General features: G+C 36.3%; 2 protein-coding genes across 2 annotated transcripts; both read right to left on the bottom strand.

The window, feature by feature from the left end:
• Nucleotides 1-7040: 7040 nt before the first annotated feature.
• Nucleotides 7041-11392, bottom strand: TSBTYPE2 (tryptophan synthase beta type 2). The gene is made up of 6 exons (XM_085716226.1): nucleotides 11217-11392; nucleotides 9885-10212; nucleotides 8940-9156; nucleotides 8235-8772; nucleotides 7706-7804; nucleotides 7041-7573 (listed from the first exon to the last, which is right to left on the bottom strand). Exons 1-6 carry the CDS (start codon nucleotides 11332-11334, stop codon nucleotides 7317-7319), a joined length of 1557 nt encoding a protein of 518 aa, XP_085572352.1. The 5' UTR covers nucleotides 11335-11392; the 3' UTR covers nucleotides 7041-7316.
• Nucleotides 11393-13356: 1964 nt separating this feature from the next.
• On the bottom strand, nucleotides 13357-16125 carry LOC146912894 (DUF1262 family protein (DUF1262)). Its single transcript, XM_085716225.1, has 2 exons — nucleotides 15785-16125; nucleotides 13357-14547 (listed from the first exon to the last, which is right to left on the bottom strand). The coding sequence occupies exons 1-2, from the start codon at nucleotides 16099-16101 to the stop codon at nucleotides 13668-13670; spliced, it is 1197 nt and encodes a 398-aa protein (XP_085572351.1). The 5' UTR covers nucleotides 16102-16125; the 3' UTR covers nucleotides 13357-13667.
• Between the last annotated feature and the right edge of the window lie 1473 nt (nucleotides 16126-17598).

The following is a 17598-nucleotide window of genomic DNA, read 5'->3' as shown; positions in this document are numbered from 1 at the left end:
AAGGAGATGGATCTCCTAATTCTCTCTCTCTCTGACTATGTCACCGGAAACCGTTTCTTTCCGTCAACCTAACAATCTCCGGCTTAAGTCCGGCGATCCCTCTTTTTACATCTGTACTACTTCTCTTCACCTCCTCACGGCGGTTAGCTCCTCTTTTCTCCTCCTTCCTTCGTACCTTAGCTACTTGAAGCAGTTCTCCATCTCGAGGATCTTTTCCGGCAAAACTTCCCATGGCTTGTCCGTGGCCGTTCATGGCGGCGTTTGACTCACCGATGCTTAAACAATCCGACGCAACGGTGCATCCACCGGTTTCCAACAAGTCGTTTGCTCAAGCCCTCTCAAGCGGGGTTTCTGACATAGCCAACGGTGGAACTCTCCGATTGCCTCCGAAGGTGGTTATGGGAAACTCGGTTCATGTTCGTATCTCTAAGGCTGCTTACGAATCTGGCCTAGCATCTTGCAGAACTCACCTCCATGGAAGATTAACTCTTCACAAAGGGGATTCACCTATGACTACACAGACTCTGAAGACGAAGCTCACCAAGCTTTGGCCGCAGTTGCAAAATTGGAATCTGACTCCACTGGGAAAGGGGTTCTTTGAATTCAATTTCAGTTCAGTTGAAGAAATGCAAAGTATCTGGGCTCTTGGAACGATCAATCTCAAGCCAGGCTTCATGCGCTTCTACAGGTGGACGAAGGATTTTGCTCCAAATGCTCAAGCCCAAACTCATGTACAAATTTGGGTCAGATTTCTGAACCTCCCACAAGAGTATTGGGGAAAACAAACTCTATATGAAATTGCATCTGGGTTAGGCAATCCAATTACCATCGATGAAGCTACGCAACAAAGGCGTTTTGGAGTCTTTGCTAGGGTTCTAGTTGATGTCGATTTAGCTGATAAAATGTTTGAGTCCGTGGTTATAGAAAGAGAAGATAGTGCTCTATCAATTTCAATCCAATATGAAAAGCACCCCATGTTCTGCTCTCATTGTAAAATGATTGGGCATATCATCCAAAACTGCTCTAAGCTGAATACCAGTTCCAAAAAGGATGGTCCTGACATGAGGAAGACCCAACATATTACAAACAAATCCACCCCAACAACTGGTTTTCAAAACACAGATGCACAACAAACTGAGCTCAATGGGCAACACTCTATCCCTGGAGGTAATAGCATGTTGGAGGGTCATACCGGTACTATTAGCACTGGTCATATAGCAACTGCTCAGGTGCCTTTACAGGTTTCTGAACCGGTCAAGGCCCCAACCACGGGCCTTACATCTATTACCACTCATGAAACCATGCCTGATAACTCTGTTTTCCAGGAAGACACTTTTGACTCAGCTGATGATTTTGAAGAGGGTGAGTGTTCTGATTTGAATGAAAATGTGTTGGTTCAACACAGACCACTTGGAGACAATCTTCAGCTGCATAACTCTTTTGGGTTGCTAGAATCTGGATCTGAGCAGATGGAGCAGGTTATAGGGCAAGTTAACGCCAGTGAAAAGGAATTGAACTCTGCTGTATTGGATAAGCAAATTGGTAAAAATCCAGATGTGGAGGATAATTCCTTGGAGATGGTTATTTTGACTCATAACACAAACAGAGAGCACCCCAGTAAATTGGTAAAGGGGACCTCTCAACCTGTTGTTATGAACTCAAACAACTCTCTTGAGCAGGTTAGCACAATTGGGAGGAGTGCAGTTCCCAAAGCTACTGCTGTTTCACCTGGCTTAGCTAGGGGCCCTCTTTTTGATGGTACTTCTGTATTGCAGCCCATTCTTTCTCCCATTACTTCTCAGGAGGAACTTTTGAGGCAAGATAAAAGTAAGATGCAAGGTATTGCTGGCACTAGCAATGTTTCTGCTGTATGCTTAAGAGATGGTCAGATTATGAGCAAGTTTTGGGGGGATGTAGACACAGATACCACAGACTTGGACCTTGATACTGACAATGATTCACTGAAACCCACCTCTAACCCTCCACAACCTGACATTTATCTGATATCTGCTTCTGGTAAGGTCAAGACAGGCAAAAGAGGCAGGCCTAAGAAGCACAAAAGTCCTACCTCTACAACTGGTGACCCAGCACACAATATTAAATCCCCAAAACCCTCTAAGGAAACTACACATACCAGATTTCAAGCTGGCAGCAAATCACACCTAAAGCACAACATTCCACAATGAAATGCATCTATTGGAACATTAGGGGAGTAGGAAACCTAGAAACACAAATACATTTATTTCATATGCTCAAAATTCACAAGCCAGACTTTCTTTTTTTAGCTGAACCCCTTATTGATTTTGCCTCTTTTCCCTCATGGTTTTGGCACAGACTCAACCTTCATAACCATGTTTTAAACAATAATAACAACATCCCCTCTATATGGTGTCTCTGGAATAAACAATACAATCTTTCAATCTTGCTCAATACTTATACTGATGCTGGCACTTCCATCTTTATTGCTGTCATTTATGCTTCTACTTTCTACATCACCAGAAGAACGCTCTGGTCTGATCTTTCAATCCTCCTTCAAGACAACCCTGGGCCCTGGATGTTTGTTGGAGACTTTAATTCTGTAATTGGTGCTCAAGAAAAGCTAGGTGGGAGAATGCCTTTACATATTTCATGTGATGAATTCTTGAACTGGTCCAACAGGAATTCTCTGGTGCACATGGATACCAACGGTGCTAGATTCACCTGGTCCAATAATAGGGAAGGAGGTGCTTTCATAGCCCAACGGCTGGACAGGGCTATATGTAATGATAAGTGGATAGATCATTGGACTGTGATGAGTTGTAACACTCTTGTCAGGTGTTTTTCTGATCATTTCCCTTTATTGCTAACCTTGCATCAGCAACCTCCCATCATCATCATACCTAGGTTTAAGTTCTTTAAAACTTGGACGAGTTTTGATAGCTGTGAAACAATTGTTTCTGATCACTGGGCTGCTCAGGTGCCTGGCTCTCCTATGCATGTGCTGCACTACAAGCTCAAAAGTTTGAAACCCAAATTGCAACTGTGGAATAAAGTGGTTGTGGGGAATCACTATGATAGAGTTAACACTGCTCAACAACATCTTAATGAAGCTCAATTAGCCATTGATCAGTTAGGCTTCAGTGTAGACAGATCACAAGAAGAGCTGGCCTGTTTAGCAAACTACAGTCAGGCCCTGAATGTTCTTAATAGTTACTGGCAGGAAAAAAATAGGAATGCTAAGTTCCTAGAGGGAGACAGGAATACTGCCTTCTTCCATAGATCCACCAAAATAAGGGAAGCTCAGAGTCATATTAGCCTTATTAAAGCTGGTGATGAGGATTTGACCAACCAGGAAGACATGGAAGCTCATGTGTTAAGCTACTTTACAAACATCTTCTCTGCTCAATCTGAATGCATTATTAATGACCTCCCTCAGAGATATATTCCCCATAGTGTCACTGCTGATGACAATGCTATGCTAACTGCCATCCCTTCACTTGATGAGATCAAACATGCTGTTTTTGATTTAAATGGAGAGGCAGCACCTGGCCCTGATGGATATCCTGGGCACTTCTATCAACATTTCTGGCACATAATTGGTCAGGATGTGGTCTTATCTACTCAACATTTCTTCAAACATAACTACATCATGCCCAACCTAAATTCTAATTTGGTTGTTCTCATTCCTAAAATTCCTGGTGCTGACAGCATGGATAATTTCAGGCCTATAGCTCTTGCCAACTTCCAGTTTAAAATCATTACCAAAGTGCTAGCTGATAGATTGGGTCTAATAGCTTCCAGAATAATTTCCATCCATCAAAGGGGGTTTATTCCTGGGAGACATATACAAGACTGTATCATGACTGCCTCTGAAGCAGTCAATTTACTACACAAGAAAACCTTTGGGGGAAATATTGCTTTAAAGATAGATGTCAGGAAAGCTTTTGATACTGTTAATTGGCAATTTTTGTTGCATGTTCTTCACTGCTTTGGTTTTAGTCCGATTTTCTGCGACTGGATTCTCACAATTCTTCATTCAGCCAAAATCTCTATCAATTTTAATGGGAAAGCAATTGGTTTTTTCAATTGTACTAGAGGGGTGAGGCAAGGGGATCCTCTATCCCCTTTACTTTTCTGCATAGCTGAAGAGGTTCTAAGCAGGGGGCTTGAAGCTTTAGTCTCTGAAGGCAGGTTGACTCCTATGAATGCATCCAGACACCTTCTGATTCCCAGTCATTGTCTGTATGCTGATGACATACTTATATTCTGCAAAGGCACCCTGGCTAATGTTAGACACATCATGCAGCTATTTGAGCTTTATGGCCAGTACTCAGGGCAATTTGTCAATGCTAGCAAAAGTAAATTTTACACAGGGGCCATCCCTCTATCTAGAACTCGCACTATTGCATCTATTACAGGATTTAGGCATGGGAGCTTACCCTTTACTTATTTAGGTATCCTTTTATTTAAAGGCAAGCCTAAAGCTATACATCTAAGACCCATTGTGGATAGAATCAAACACAAGTTGAGTGCTTGGAAAGGGAGACTTCTCTCTATAATGGGACGTGTGCAGCTCTTGAATGCGGTTATTAGCAGCATGTTCACCTACTCATTTCATGTCTATAAGTGGCCTTCTAGTCTTCTTATTGAAGTTGCCAAGCTTATGAGAAATTTCCTTTGGAGTGGGAATATAGAGCAGAGGAAAATTTGTACTGTGGCTTGGTCTGTCATCTGTAAACCTAAAAATGAAGGAGGATTGGCTGTCAGAGATCCCACTACAACCAATCAGGCTTCTCTCCTTTTCTTGGCCTGGAAGTTAATCAACTCTGATGAGCAATGGGCTCAGATCTGCAGGGATAGGTTTCTTAAGAGGGGACATCCCAAAAATCATTATGTGGCTTCTTCTATATGGCCTGGCATAAAACATTGTTTTCAGCAAGTGCTGGATCACTCCACTTGGTCAGTGGGCAATGGTAAATCCATTCACTTCTGGACAGACAAGTGGCTTGACCGCCCTATTGTGAACCTTTGGGGTATTCCTCAGCATTTATATTCATCTCTGCACATGATGATCTCTGACTGTATTGAGGAAGGCAGTTGGTGTCTCCCTACTTTTATCATTCACAAAGATGTGGCTTTGGCTACACAAATTTGCAACATCACCCTTCCTATTGTTGATATTCCTGACACGTTATGCTGGACATCTGCCCCTGATGGTGAGCTCACCAACAAAATTGCTTATAAGCACCTTGCAGGTTCTGGTCCTCATGTCCTTTGGGACAAGCTTCTGTGGAACTCATATATCCCTCCCACTAGATCTTTCATCACTTGGAGAATGCTGCACAATAAGCTCCCAACTGATGAGAATTTGCGAAAAAGAGGCTGTTACATAGTGTCTATCTGCTGTTTCTGTATGCAGGCTGCTGAGTCTACTCAACATATATTCTTGGAGTGCCCTATAACCGCCAAACTTTGGGAGTGGTTGGAGAAAGGTACTGAGCAGACTTTGGATTGCAGTAATTGTTTACAGTTAATTATGGGAAGCGTAGGAATAGGCAGCAAACTGGTTCAACAAATTATCAATTCTGCTATTATTCACACGATCTGGGCTATATGGATAGAGAGGAATCAAAGATGCTTCCACAACAAACAGCAGGCCATGTCAACACTTTTCAACATTATTCTTGCTGAGGTAAAGACAAGTTACAGCTTATGTTTGGTCAAAGGTATTTCAGCTATGCAGGACTACAAAGTGGCTAAACTCTTTAGCATTCCCTTCAAAGTTAAAAGAATCATCCCATCCCAAGATGTTGTCTGGAAACCTCCCCCTGCTGGTTGTGTAAAAATTAATTGTGATGGGTCATCCATTGGTAATCACCCTTGTGGCTCTTTGGGAATTGTTATGAGGGACTCTTCTTTCAACTTTTTAGGAGCCATTGCTTGTAATATAGGCACTGCTTCTTCTTTAGAAGCTGAGTTCAGTGCTGGAATGATGGCGTTGGAAAAAGCTAAGGAAATGCAGCTCACCCATATTTGCTTAGAAACTGACTCTCTCAAAGTGGTTATCGCTTTTAATAAAGGGCTGGGTGTACCGTGGCAAATGAGGGCCAGATGGCAAAACTGCTTGAGTTTCTGTCAGAGTATTTCCTCTTCTTGCGTTCATATACTTAGAGAAGGCAATAGAGTTGCGGATGCGCTAGCCAAACATGGACAAGGGCTCTCTCTGTACCACACGCAATGGTGGCCTGCCCCACCTCCTTTCTTATCTCCTTTGCTGTTGAGGGATAGGATGGGTTTACCACACACTAGACTTGTGATGACTTGATTTTTGGCCTTTGGTTTTAGTTTGTGTTGCTGGTTGTTTTGTAGTTTTTGGACTATTTGTATAAGGTTCAGGCCTCTCCTGGTTTTTAATGTCATTTTAGCTTTATCAAAAAAAAAATAGACAACATACATCATTTATTGAATGAATCTAAAATGCAAAGTTTTGCTTATAATAGTGACCAGAAGGTAAGTATTTACATGTAATTTAACTTTTTCTGTTATTCGGCCGGTTCTCACTCAGAAATTTTACATTCCAATCTCTATTTTAGTTCAGCACATATATCATAAAAATAGTTGTTTCAATTTGATCGCTCAGTAAAGAAATAAACTCGCTATTATGTGAAACTCATTTATCAAACAAAAAATTGATATGTCTACCATTACCGATTTTCTTCACCACATCAAGCTGAAAATCGTTCCAAAACACTGATAGAGATTTCCATATCAGGGAGTAATAAGGTTGTGCATTGCAAGATTAGATGAGATCTTTATCTCTCTCATATTTGCTAAAAGAACACCGCACCACAGATCGTCCAAATTGTGAATAAGGTTCCACAACATCTTTATGAGAAAAGTATCATTAATATCCTAGGGCTTCTTAATTCCTAAACCACCAAAAATAAAAGAGTCGTAACAAATGAGCCCTTAATTTGCATCTTCTAACATAAGTGTTCATTATGTTGCGCAGGTTTAAATCTAGTTTTATTTAATGAAAAGAGACTCCTAGCACGTTAAAATAAATGAGTAAAACTCCAAAACATCATCAATAGCAGCTGTTGTGACACATTCTTCAATACACATTATTTTGTTACATTCTTTGTTATTGATCAAAATTCATTTTAGTCTCACGAAACTAGACCTTTATTATTGATGGAAGAAATTCATGTAAGTCTCACTTAAGAAACTAGACCAAAATGATTTTGTCAAACTCATCGATAATTTTACATAATACGCCGTAAAAAGATTGCTGATGGGATCTCTCTCTCTCTCTTGGTACTAAAATGAGGCCCAACTCATGATGTCACTTGAGAAATATTTGCTAGTGAAGCTTTCAACTTGTCCTCTGAGAAGGAAAGGTCAACCATATCACCTTGCAAATACTTCTCATAAGCTGGTAGGTCAAAATGGCCATGTCCACACATTGCTGTCAAAATAACCTTAGCCTCTCCAGTTTCTCTACAATGAAGAGCTTCTCTAATGGTTGCAGCTATAGCATGAGTTGGTTCTGGAGCTGGTATCAACCCTTCAGACCTTGCAAACTGTATAGCACCTGAAATAAAAATACACAATTTTATCCTATATCATTCTGTCCAAACTTGCATGTCTTTCTACTTTCGAATAATAGCAAAATCTTAGTCCTTTTTCTGCAAAAATGACGGTTAAAAAGGAATGGCGGAATTACCTTGAAAGCATTCAGTTTGTGGAATAGAAATTGCTTCCATTAAACCTAACTCAAAAACATGTGAGATCAATGGTGCCATACCATGATAGCGCAACCCACCTACAAGTAAACAAAAATGTCAATACAAAAGATATATTAACAAATACGACATGAGAACACTAGTTGGTCCAAGTGGCAAGGAGTTTACTTTCCCTTAAACAACATCTCATACTCGAGTTTTGTGAATGAAATATTAGCCACTCCGTAAGCTTTTCTCGCTTCTATAGGTCCTTGTGGCTCTACTGAGAGTCTATCTAGCATAGACACTTTAGATTGAAGAAGTGTCTGATGTCTAACATGTATCAGTGTCAGACACATACACGACACCAACACATACATTCAATCACTTCTATATTCTCAAATTATTATCCATATCTAAGTGTCAGTATCGTATCCAATGTTCGTATCTATATTGGGGGTTCATAGTTGAAGGGTTTAAACAAAGTAAATAAATATGAAACAAACTATCTTAGCATATAAAATTAGTTACCAGCATGAATTGGATCAGGAACAAAGTCATGGCCAAGTGTATGCATTTTCATCAAAGGAGTTAATCCTGCTGTATCACCATAATCATAAGTATATATCCCTTTTGTTAGTGAAGGACATGCTGTAGGTTCAACAGCTCTAATCACAGGATTAATTTTGTTATTAAGCTTCTCTCTAATGAAAGGAAAACTAAGTCCTGCGAAATTTGAACCACCGCCAGTACATCCGATGATAACATCAGGAGTTTCTCCAATAGCTTCCATTTGTTTAATGCATTCTTCTCCAATAACACTTTGGTGAAGTAAAACATGATTAAGCACACTCCCTAAACAGTACTTAGTATCAGCATTTTTAGCTGCTATTTCCACAGCTTCAGATATAGCTATGCCTAAACTTCCTGGACTTGTTGGATCATTTTGAAGAATTCTTTGACCTGCCTCGGTAAGCATAGATGGAGATGGATGTACATTTGCTCCCCATGTTTGCATCATCAATCTTCGATATGGTTTTGAATCGTATGAAGCGCGTACTTGCCACACCTGCAAAGATTAACAAACTAACTAAACATTACAGTTTCATGGCTTGTGTAAATTACAACCAGAATAAAGGCGCGTAACACACATAGTTAAATGTAACAGTACTAGCAAGAAGTTAGTAAAACAATGAAGATAAAATCTTCATGAATTTAATACCAATAGTTTCATACCTCACATCCAAGGCCAAATATGCTGCAAGCAAAGGCTAATGCACTTCCCCACTGTCCAGCACCAGTTTCTGTCACAACATTCTTGACACCTTCTTGTAAGTTATACCATGCTTGTGGAACAGCAGAGTTAGGTTTGTGTGACCCTGCTGGACTTACACCTTCGTATTTGTAGTAAATTCTTGCTTGTGTATCAAGAAGCTTTTCCAACCTCTTGGCTCTAAAATCGTAATAAACATGTATATAAGATTCCTCTGGTTAGAATTCAAAAACATGAAAAGGAAAAGAGTTATATGTGTGTGTGTGTGTGTGTGTGTTTGTGCAGGGTTTTAAAATAGTATTAAACTTGCATGCAGTGATACAAGTACTTTTTTTTACCGTTCCTCTCTCAAAGTACTTTTTTATGCCGTTTCAGAGTATTATCCATTCTAAAAAGATTTGCGACTAGGACTGTTTCAATACCAAAAACACGAACCGAACCTAAAAGAATCTAATTGTGACTGATAGTTCAAGTTCAGATAGTGAGCTATCTGTCACAGTTCGGTTCTTTTTGGAGCGGTTAATGGTTCAGTTCAATTTTTTGTTTTCTTAAACATGCCAAATATTTGATATGGTTCAGTTTTTTTCAACAGTCCTAGTTATTAGTCGATAATAGTAACTTGGTACAGTTCGGTTTTCTGTAAATGTAGTTCTGGTTCAGAACCACATAACCAATGCACTGAACTTTCATACCACTTCTGTTCACAACGATCAGTTCAGTTTTATCGAGTTATTATAACTGTTCAATATCCAGTTCGGTTTTCCTTTTTTAATCAAACGAAAAACAGCCCTATCTACAATCGCAATTGAGGTTACATCAGGCATCAACCATATTTCACCGCGATTTTCCACAACATCAAACATCATCACAATTTAAAACCTTAGACATATGGTAGATATGAATCAAACCTGATGAGAGGAGTCGGGCGCCAAAGCTTGTAAACATCACGAACTTCATCCGGTATATCTATGAATCTATCAGTTGTCACCTCTTGTCTGATCAACTCATCAGGAAAAAGAGGTGACAAGTCTTCTGGCTTGATTGGTTCAAAAGTCTTGGGATGCAATGGTGGTGGAGGTTTAATAGGAAGATCAGCTACTAGATTGTACCATTGATGAGGAACTTCAATTGATTTACTATTAGTATCCAATGTTGCTCTCACTTTGCAGCCATTTGAATGCCTTAGATGCATTGGCTTTGTACTCAAGGCAAATCTTTGAGGCCATTGCTTTTCAACTGAAGTTCAAAAACAAAAAATGTAACACTGATAATCATTCTAATTCTAGTCCTTATAGTACTTGAATGTATTGAAATACAAAAATATCCCTAAATGTGTCTTCTTTTGATTTTTTTTTTTTTGCAAACCCTTCGTTTCCTAAGAAAAGGGGGCCTGCTAATCTAGAGTTCAGCAGTGAAGTAAATATAGTCTGGCCAAGAATTGTTCCGCCCAGGAAAATGTGTTTTTTGTTATGGACCAAAGACTTTGTCTAATGTGCGCAAGCACAAGTTTATTTTCCACTATGGTACCATTAAATATCATCGTATTTCATTTAATTTAATAGTGGGACTATTGATCCAATGGTAGAAACAACTACATATGTCCCTTGTGCACCATAGACTTGGTCTTGACCAAATTGACCGACAGAAGACACATTTCAAACCAAACTAACTAACAAAAGACATGTTTTAGGACAAACTGAGTAACAAAAGACGCATTCAAGTATATTTTGTAATTTTGATACATTCGGAGACAATTTTAACATCAACTCGCACCCTTGATGACCAAAATGAGTGTTTATTCATTAACCAATTAAATTAGCTTAACCATGCAGCTACTTTTAACTTGCCAGGATTAACTTTCAAATTTCCATTTTTGTTCAATGTTTCTTGGATAAGTTATTACTTTTTCTTTTATTTAAATTTTGACATTTAGCTGAATCTGAGTTAAATAACAAAAAAAAATCAATTATAAAATAAAAAATAGTAGCTGGAGGTGTTTAAACTATCTGCATTATAAAACCATATAAACATTATTAAAAACCTTAAGCTATCTTGTATTGTGTCTACTCGAAATTTGTCAAATTCAACAAACTCATGTGAATTTAATTACAGCATATTTGCATGTTATTCAGAGTTAACAACAAACTACAAAAAAAATTAATTAAGATTAGATCTGCCTAAGTTTAATTAAATTAACTAAAAAAATGTGTATAATTAAAAAAACAAGGGTGATGGTGTACCTTGAAAGTTGAAGTAAGGTGATGAATTAGGAAGTGAGTTAACATATGAAATATTACTGACAGCTTTCATTTTGTTCTCTGAGTTTGGATCTTCAAACCATGTGAAATGTATGGACATTGAAAGTATAGTCAGAAGAGTTGTTGAAACTTGAAATGTAGAGTTAAGAAATTGCACTAAATTTAAGACTTTTGAGTCATTGACTGTTACTACTTACTCATGTGACACACTAAAGACAAAAATGTTGTATGGATTTGTAGAATATTGGAAGTTACTGAGTCAGCAGTCCAACTCAATTTTGTTTCTTTTTGTATTTTCTTAAAGCATGTTTGATTGGATTGATGGTATACAGTATATTGTGTAAAAGAGTGAATGAAATTAATAAGCTATTTAAATTTTTAAAAGTAGAAACCAATGGATTTTTTTTTAACAAGCCAAAATGAGATACATTAATAAAACATGCAGATCACCCCGCACAAGGTGTGTAAAGATGATAGCCTCGAACCAATTTACAAAGTCAGTGATGCCAAAAAATTAGAGGCACCACCAAGAACCAAAACAAAAAGATTACAAGTGGACACCCATACACAAAAGTGGGTCTTTCCACCAATCATGAATACTATATATGAATGTCACCTGATTTGATTTTAACCATAAAAAAGAATTGAGCTTAACCTTCTCAATAAGTGTTGTTGGGTCAGAAGATGTATTTTTAAAAACACGGTTATTTCGCTCCTTCCAAAGAATCCAAACACATGTGAGCCATATGACCTTGAAGAAGATGTAAGTAGATCTCAGCATAGCCGCCATAAACGAAAACCGAACAAAATGTTGACTAATAGTATTGGATGCTACAAAGTTTGAATATTTAAAGAGAGATATCCACATTTAATATTGGACACATTTCAAATAAGATCACTTTAAGTGGATGAAACATATACCTTTTTTTTCTAATTTTTTATAAAAAGAGTAAATATTGGTTTATATGTTCCACTCCACTTCTTTAAAAAAAAAAAAAAAATATTGTTCCACTCCACTTTATTCTCCATCCTATAGCACCAATTTAAATATATTTGGACAAACAAACATTTTGGTCTTGGATGTGTAAGACGTTTTTTTAAGGGTCAAGTCGCCGATCGATTAGAGAAGCTCACCTTAAAGGTGAATAAGTGGGTGTTTGAGTTCGAACCCTGAACTCTACATATATTACTCATTATCTCTTATCAAATGAGCTAAGTTCATGAGGACATGTGAGACATTGTTTTATATTCCTTAAATGTATTGAAATTATCTACACGCTTCCAAATATCTTTTTCATTAGTGATTTTATGGAATAAAAACGAAAAACACTTATAAAAACTAACTAATCAACAAAATACACGTTTATAGATCAAAATAATTAACAAAAAACATTTAAATGTTTTTTTTTATTTACATTCAAGAACGATAGTGATGGTGCCTCAGGAGGCATGGTAAGATTTGATTGTGAGTTATTATCAATTAATTGATGCCATTGAGTGGTTGGGGATTCTAGGAACTTCTTTTATAGTACTAGGAGTCATTCATAGTCCACGTTTCATTTCTATTCTGTGTTTGGTAGTGTTGTAATTGGAAATAAATAAGAGAGTCCCACATGCTAAAAAATTGTGGATAAATGGGCACTCACATAGGTGGACTAATAAGTTTCTCATTAGGCCTCTACATGTATGAGTTTATACTCTAAATAATCTAATAAGGATTTTTATAACCAAAACTTTGCAGATAATTCCAGTGTCCTGAATCAGACATATTCATTTTATTAATTGTCACAAGACATATATTATGAACCAAAATTTTATGGCCGTTTTTTTAATGACAAACATTAGTAGTTTAATGTTTGATTAGTATTTACTCATTTATTCGGATTTCATGGTAGCTTATATACTAAGGGTCTGTTTGGATTGAGCTTATGAAAAATAGTTTATGCAAATAAATAAGCTTTTATGTTAATTTATAAGATCTTACTAACAAAAATTGTATATTCATAAGTTGTTTTTTCATAAACTACTTTAACAAACCTATAAATAATATATTAATGCTTATTATTTGCATAAGCTCTAAAATATACCAATCCAAACGGACCCTAATAAGCAAACAACAATATACTAAGTTCAAGATAGAATTTAAACTTTTGTGCAAACCATAACAATATGTGGTTCTAACATCAAAAATCTAATAGCATATTTCGATATCATATAAAAATACACAATTTTGTACCCAAAAAAAAAAAATACACAATTTATAAGAGGGCAATGTGACTCTGTTTGTTATCGCATTTGTGCTCCACGTCGGCCCACCTCTCCGATTTCTTGCTTCGCAAGTTGCCTAAGAACGTGAGAATGATTAGTGTACCGTGTTACCAAACATAACCTTAATGTATTTGGAGAGTGAAAATCCAAACCCTTAATCAATTCTTACTCCCATTTGCACTTGATCTTATGAGTATGCCTAAAATCATATCTCAAAACCAACTTCCCATCTAATGTCCTAAGACAAAAACTTTCAACCAAAACATAACAACCAAACCTATTCCATTCATTTTGACATGTTACCTCTTCTTTCACTGTCACAACCCTTTCTCTCCCATTTCCATAAACCCAGCCACCTTGCTCTTCAACCCATCTCATATTCTCAATAATTGCTGAACTTAAACCAACACTAACCCTTCTCTTATTATAAGGATTATAAACCCTAAACAACATAAAACCATTATTATCAATTGTTCCATTCTTTGTAGCTTCCATTCCACATATCAATACCTTTTCTCTTTCAACATATACATTCACAATCACAACATCATCTTCATTTTGATTATCATTTTCATGTTCATTCCTTCCACATGAATAAATCTCTTCCCATTTTTGCTCTAGTGTCATACTATAAAACATTGACTTTTTCATTTGTTGTTTGACTTTTCTCGCACTTTCTTTCACAAATATAAATGGAATATACCATTTTCCTACAACTAAAGGTGGTGAGTTTTTTCTTGAGATAGGAAAGTGAAAACTTGGAAGCTTTTCTCTTAGAGGAACATCAACACCTAGAGCTTCATTTAGTTTGCATGATCTATATGAACCTGAAATTCTAACTTTCCATCCTTTTTTTCTTAGGAATTTTGGTGGAATTCCATCTGGTGTAATTGATTTTGCAAAGAAACCACCACTTTGGTGAGTATGAATCTTGAAAATTTGGTACAAGTCTTTTAGATTGAATGGCTTTGGACTTTTGTCATTCAAGAGGTTGTTGAAGCAACAACTCACCATGTCACCTTCTCTTGAACATTTGTATACTTTCCTACAAAATCACAAAAGTTTCAACATTTTGTGAGTAAGTGTGAATTTTTACGAGGCACACTTGACACTAAAAAATTTATTTGACATTGCGAGGCGATGTGCATGTCAGGAATCACAATGAGTTTGACGAAATTACAGTGACACTACGATTTTGTTGAAGCTTTAAAGATCAGTAGCTTTTGCCTTGATCACGATTGTACATTGTAACTTTCTGACAAACTCAACACCAATTCAAACATACACGTATAAAGAATCCTATAAATCTATAATAACTATGAGGTTTTTTTTAAACATTAATGTTTTTTAAACAATAGCTTTTCATATAAGTTAAAATTAGTTATTTTATCTCAAATCTCTTAGAAGCTATCTCATTTGAGTTTCCATATACTTATAGAAGCTTATAGTGACTTCTTTTTAAGAACTATAAACTTAATTGAGAAACTCTCATAAGTTAGATATTAATCCATAATAAGCCATAATCTTACTTATGAATTCAGCTTATGCTAATTGCTAAGCATAACAACTAGATAAGCTACTGAAGTACTGATAATAATAACAGACATTAATGTCAGCACAAAAGACTTAAACAACCTTATAAGCTTGAGCACATGATCAATTATAGTTCTATACTGACAAAGAAGATCATATGGCACATATTGTTGAAAAGATATAAAATCTCACATCAAACAAAGACATGTAACTAAGTGCATGTTTGGTACTGCGTTTGCAAAACGGAGTTTGATGAAAATCACGGCAACAAATCACGTTAGTGTAGAAGCTAGTATTTGGAGCTTCTGGAAATCATGGCAAAAATGCATTGGGAAGCGTGCAAACGTGCTTTTCTGTGTTGCAAACGTGAAACCAAACACACACTAAGTAAGAGTGTTTATAAGCATATGGAAGAATTAAGTTCAATTGGTTTGAATTCTTGAATATGTCAAACAGTGTCACTATAGTCTCTACGAATATATCAAAATTATAAAACATCCCTGAATATGTATTTTGTTCGTCAATTTTGTCTTCAAACATGTGTTCCGTTTCTCCGTTTGGTCCTTAAAATTACTAGCAGAAGACACATCCATAGATATTTTTGAAGTTTTGATACATTTATAGACTATAATAGCACTATTTGACACATTTATGGACCAAAATGACAGTTTACGCATATACTAATACGAAGCAACACTATACACATTCCAAATTTATGAACCTATGCAAAAAATTTAATACATACATACCCTTTGTGTCTGCCTTTGGCTCTGATTACGTAGTATCTGTTAGAAGACAAAGAATGATCAGGAACAGGAAGAAACCAAACCCTAATGCTTGTAGTTTGTTCATTCTCTGAAGGATGAAAAACTGAGAACAATTTGTCTTGAGGGAAAGGTAGCTTCTTCACATTCTTCCGCCGACATATTCGCCAACAACATGTGTCTTCATATTCTGCTTCTTCATCAGTGATTACTAGATAGCCTGAATATGGTGCATCTGGTGGTGGTATCTCCAAACTACTAGGAGATTTTCTGTACATAGACAAAGGTCTAGTCACATACATTTTTTTTCTTCTTCTAAGAGTTGCGACATAAATTGAAATCTTTAGGGGAATTTATATATCATTTATAAGTTATGATAAGTTTTAATTCCTTATGAGTGAAGATATGAAATGATAAGACACATTATTAAAGTTTAAAAAAAATATTGGATAACGTTTCAATTATTAATTAGAAGGTATACATTTTTCATATACCAATGTATAATTTTTTTTTCCTTAAAGTAGTAGCATTAACTCGTTTCATTTGATATAATAGGAGTATACCGTGTATACATGTAGGACTATCACTCAAAATGTGAAAGTTAGTTACTATGAATAAAAACGGATACGGATATACGGACACCTGACACGACACGGACTCTGACATGCCGATACTGCTAATAATTTGAGAAAATGACATAATTCAGTGTAATTATATGTGTCGGTGTCGTGTTGGTGTCAGACACGACACGTGTCGTGTCTGACACCGGAACACGTCTAATCTGAAGAGTGTCCTTGTTTCATATTGGACCTATGGTCACTTGAGCCAAAGCATGAGCAAATTCGTTAGCTTGTCGCTAAAATTATGGCACTAGTTAGAGACTTCATAATGTATGTGAGGGATGAAAAGTGTAAACACGTTGCACTAGTAATAATGAAGCTAGTGTATGACTGAATTGGTAAAAGAGTAAAGAGAATTGAAGAGAAAAAGGAAAAGAAAAGAACCCTGCTTTTACTTTAATTTTTCTGCTTTTTTTTAATGCTTGTATATGTTAGTATACACAAAAATAAAGAGTAATTAGTGGAGGTTTAAAATTTTCAGATTAATGCAAAATGAATTACATTTACTTTATTCTAAAAGAATTAGTGGATGTTTAAAATTAAATACAAATTATGTCATGATCCACTAGATGAACTGTTTGGAGTTACATCATTATGCATGTATTTGATAGTAGCATTTATTTACTTGTTTTTTATTTTTCAGTAGTGGACATGAACATTTTAGTGAATTTAGAATATAAATAGTGAAAGTTGAAGCACTCGGATTGTCAAAAAAGAAAAAGTTGTAGCACCACAATATTTAGTGAAGGCTCTTATCATCAACTTTCCAAATCAGCTGTTCCCCTTCCCTCAACTTTAATAATATCATCAACAACTAGGAAAAGTTATATACAAAAGAGTCCTATGCATGTTAATATTTATCACATTGCCACTATTCTTATCTATTTTGTAATATGACCCTAAAATGCAGCATTTGATAGGAATTTCTAACGTTTTGCTGCAATATTTTTTATAACAAGTTTTTTTTATAGAATTTATTTATAAACAAGTTGTTCTTCACATTCTACGAGATTAAAGTATAAGTAGTTGTGCTTAATTTTATAACATTCAAGGAGATTTTTAACCTACAAGTTAAAAACAATTAGTTATATTATATATTTACATACATAGAGTAAATTATACATGAGTGGTTAAAAAACGGGTAATAAGTTGTGCCATTATGTTCTTTTTAGATGGCAA

Source organism: Medicago sativa, chromosome 6, assembly GCF_051527215.1.
Source record: "Medicago sativa cultivar Bolivia chromosome 6, Bolivia_mono, whole genome shotgun sequence".
Classification (NCBI taxonomy): domain Eukaryota; kingdom Viridiplantae; phylum Streptophyta; class Magnoliopsida; order Fabales; family Fabaceae; genus Medicago; species Medicago sativa.
The sequence above is the reverse complement of the archived record's forward strand: the minus strand, read 5'-3'. Positions and strand labels throughout refer to the sequence as shown.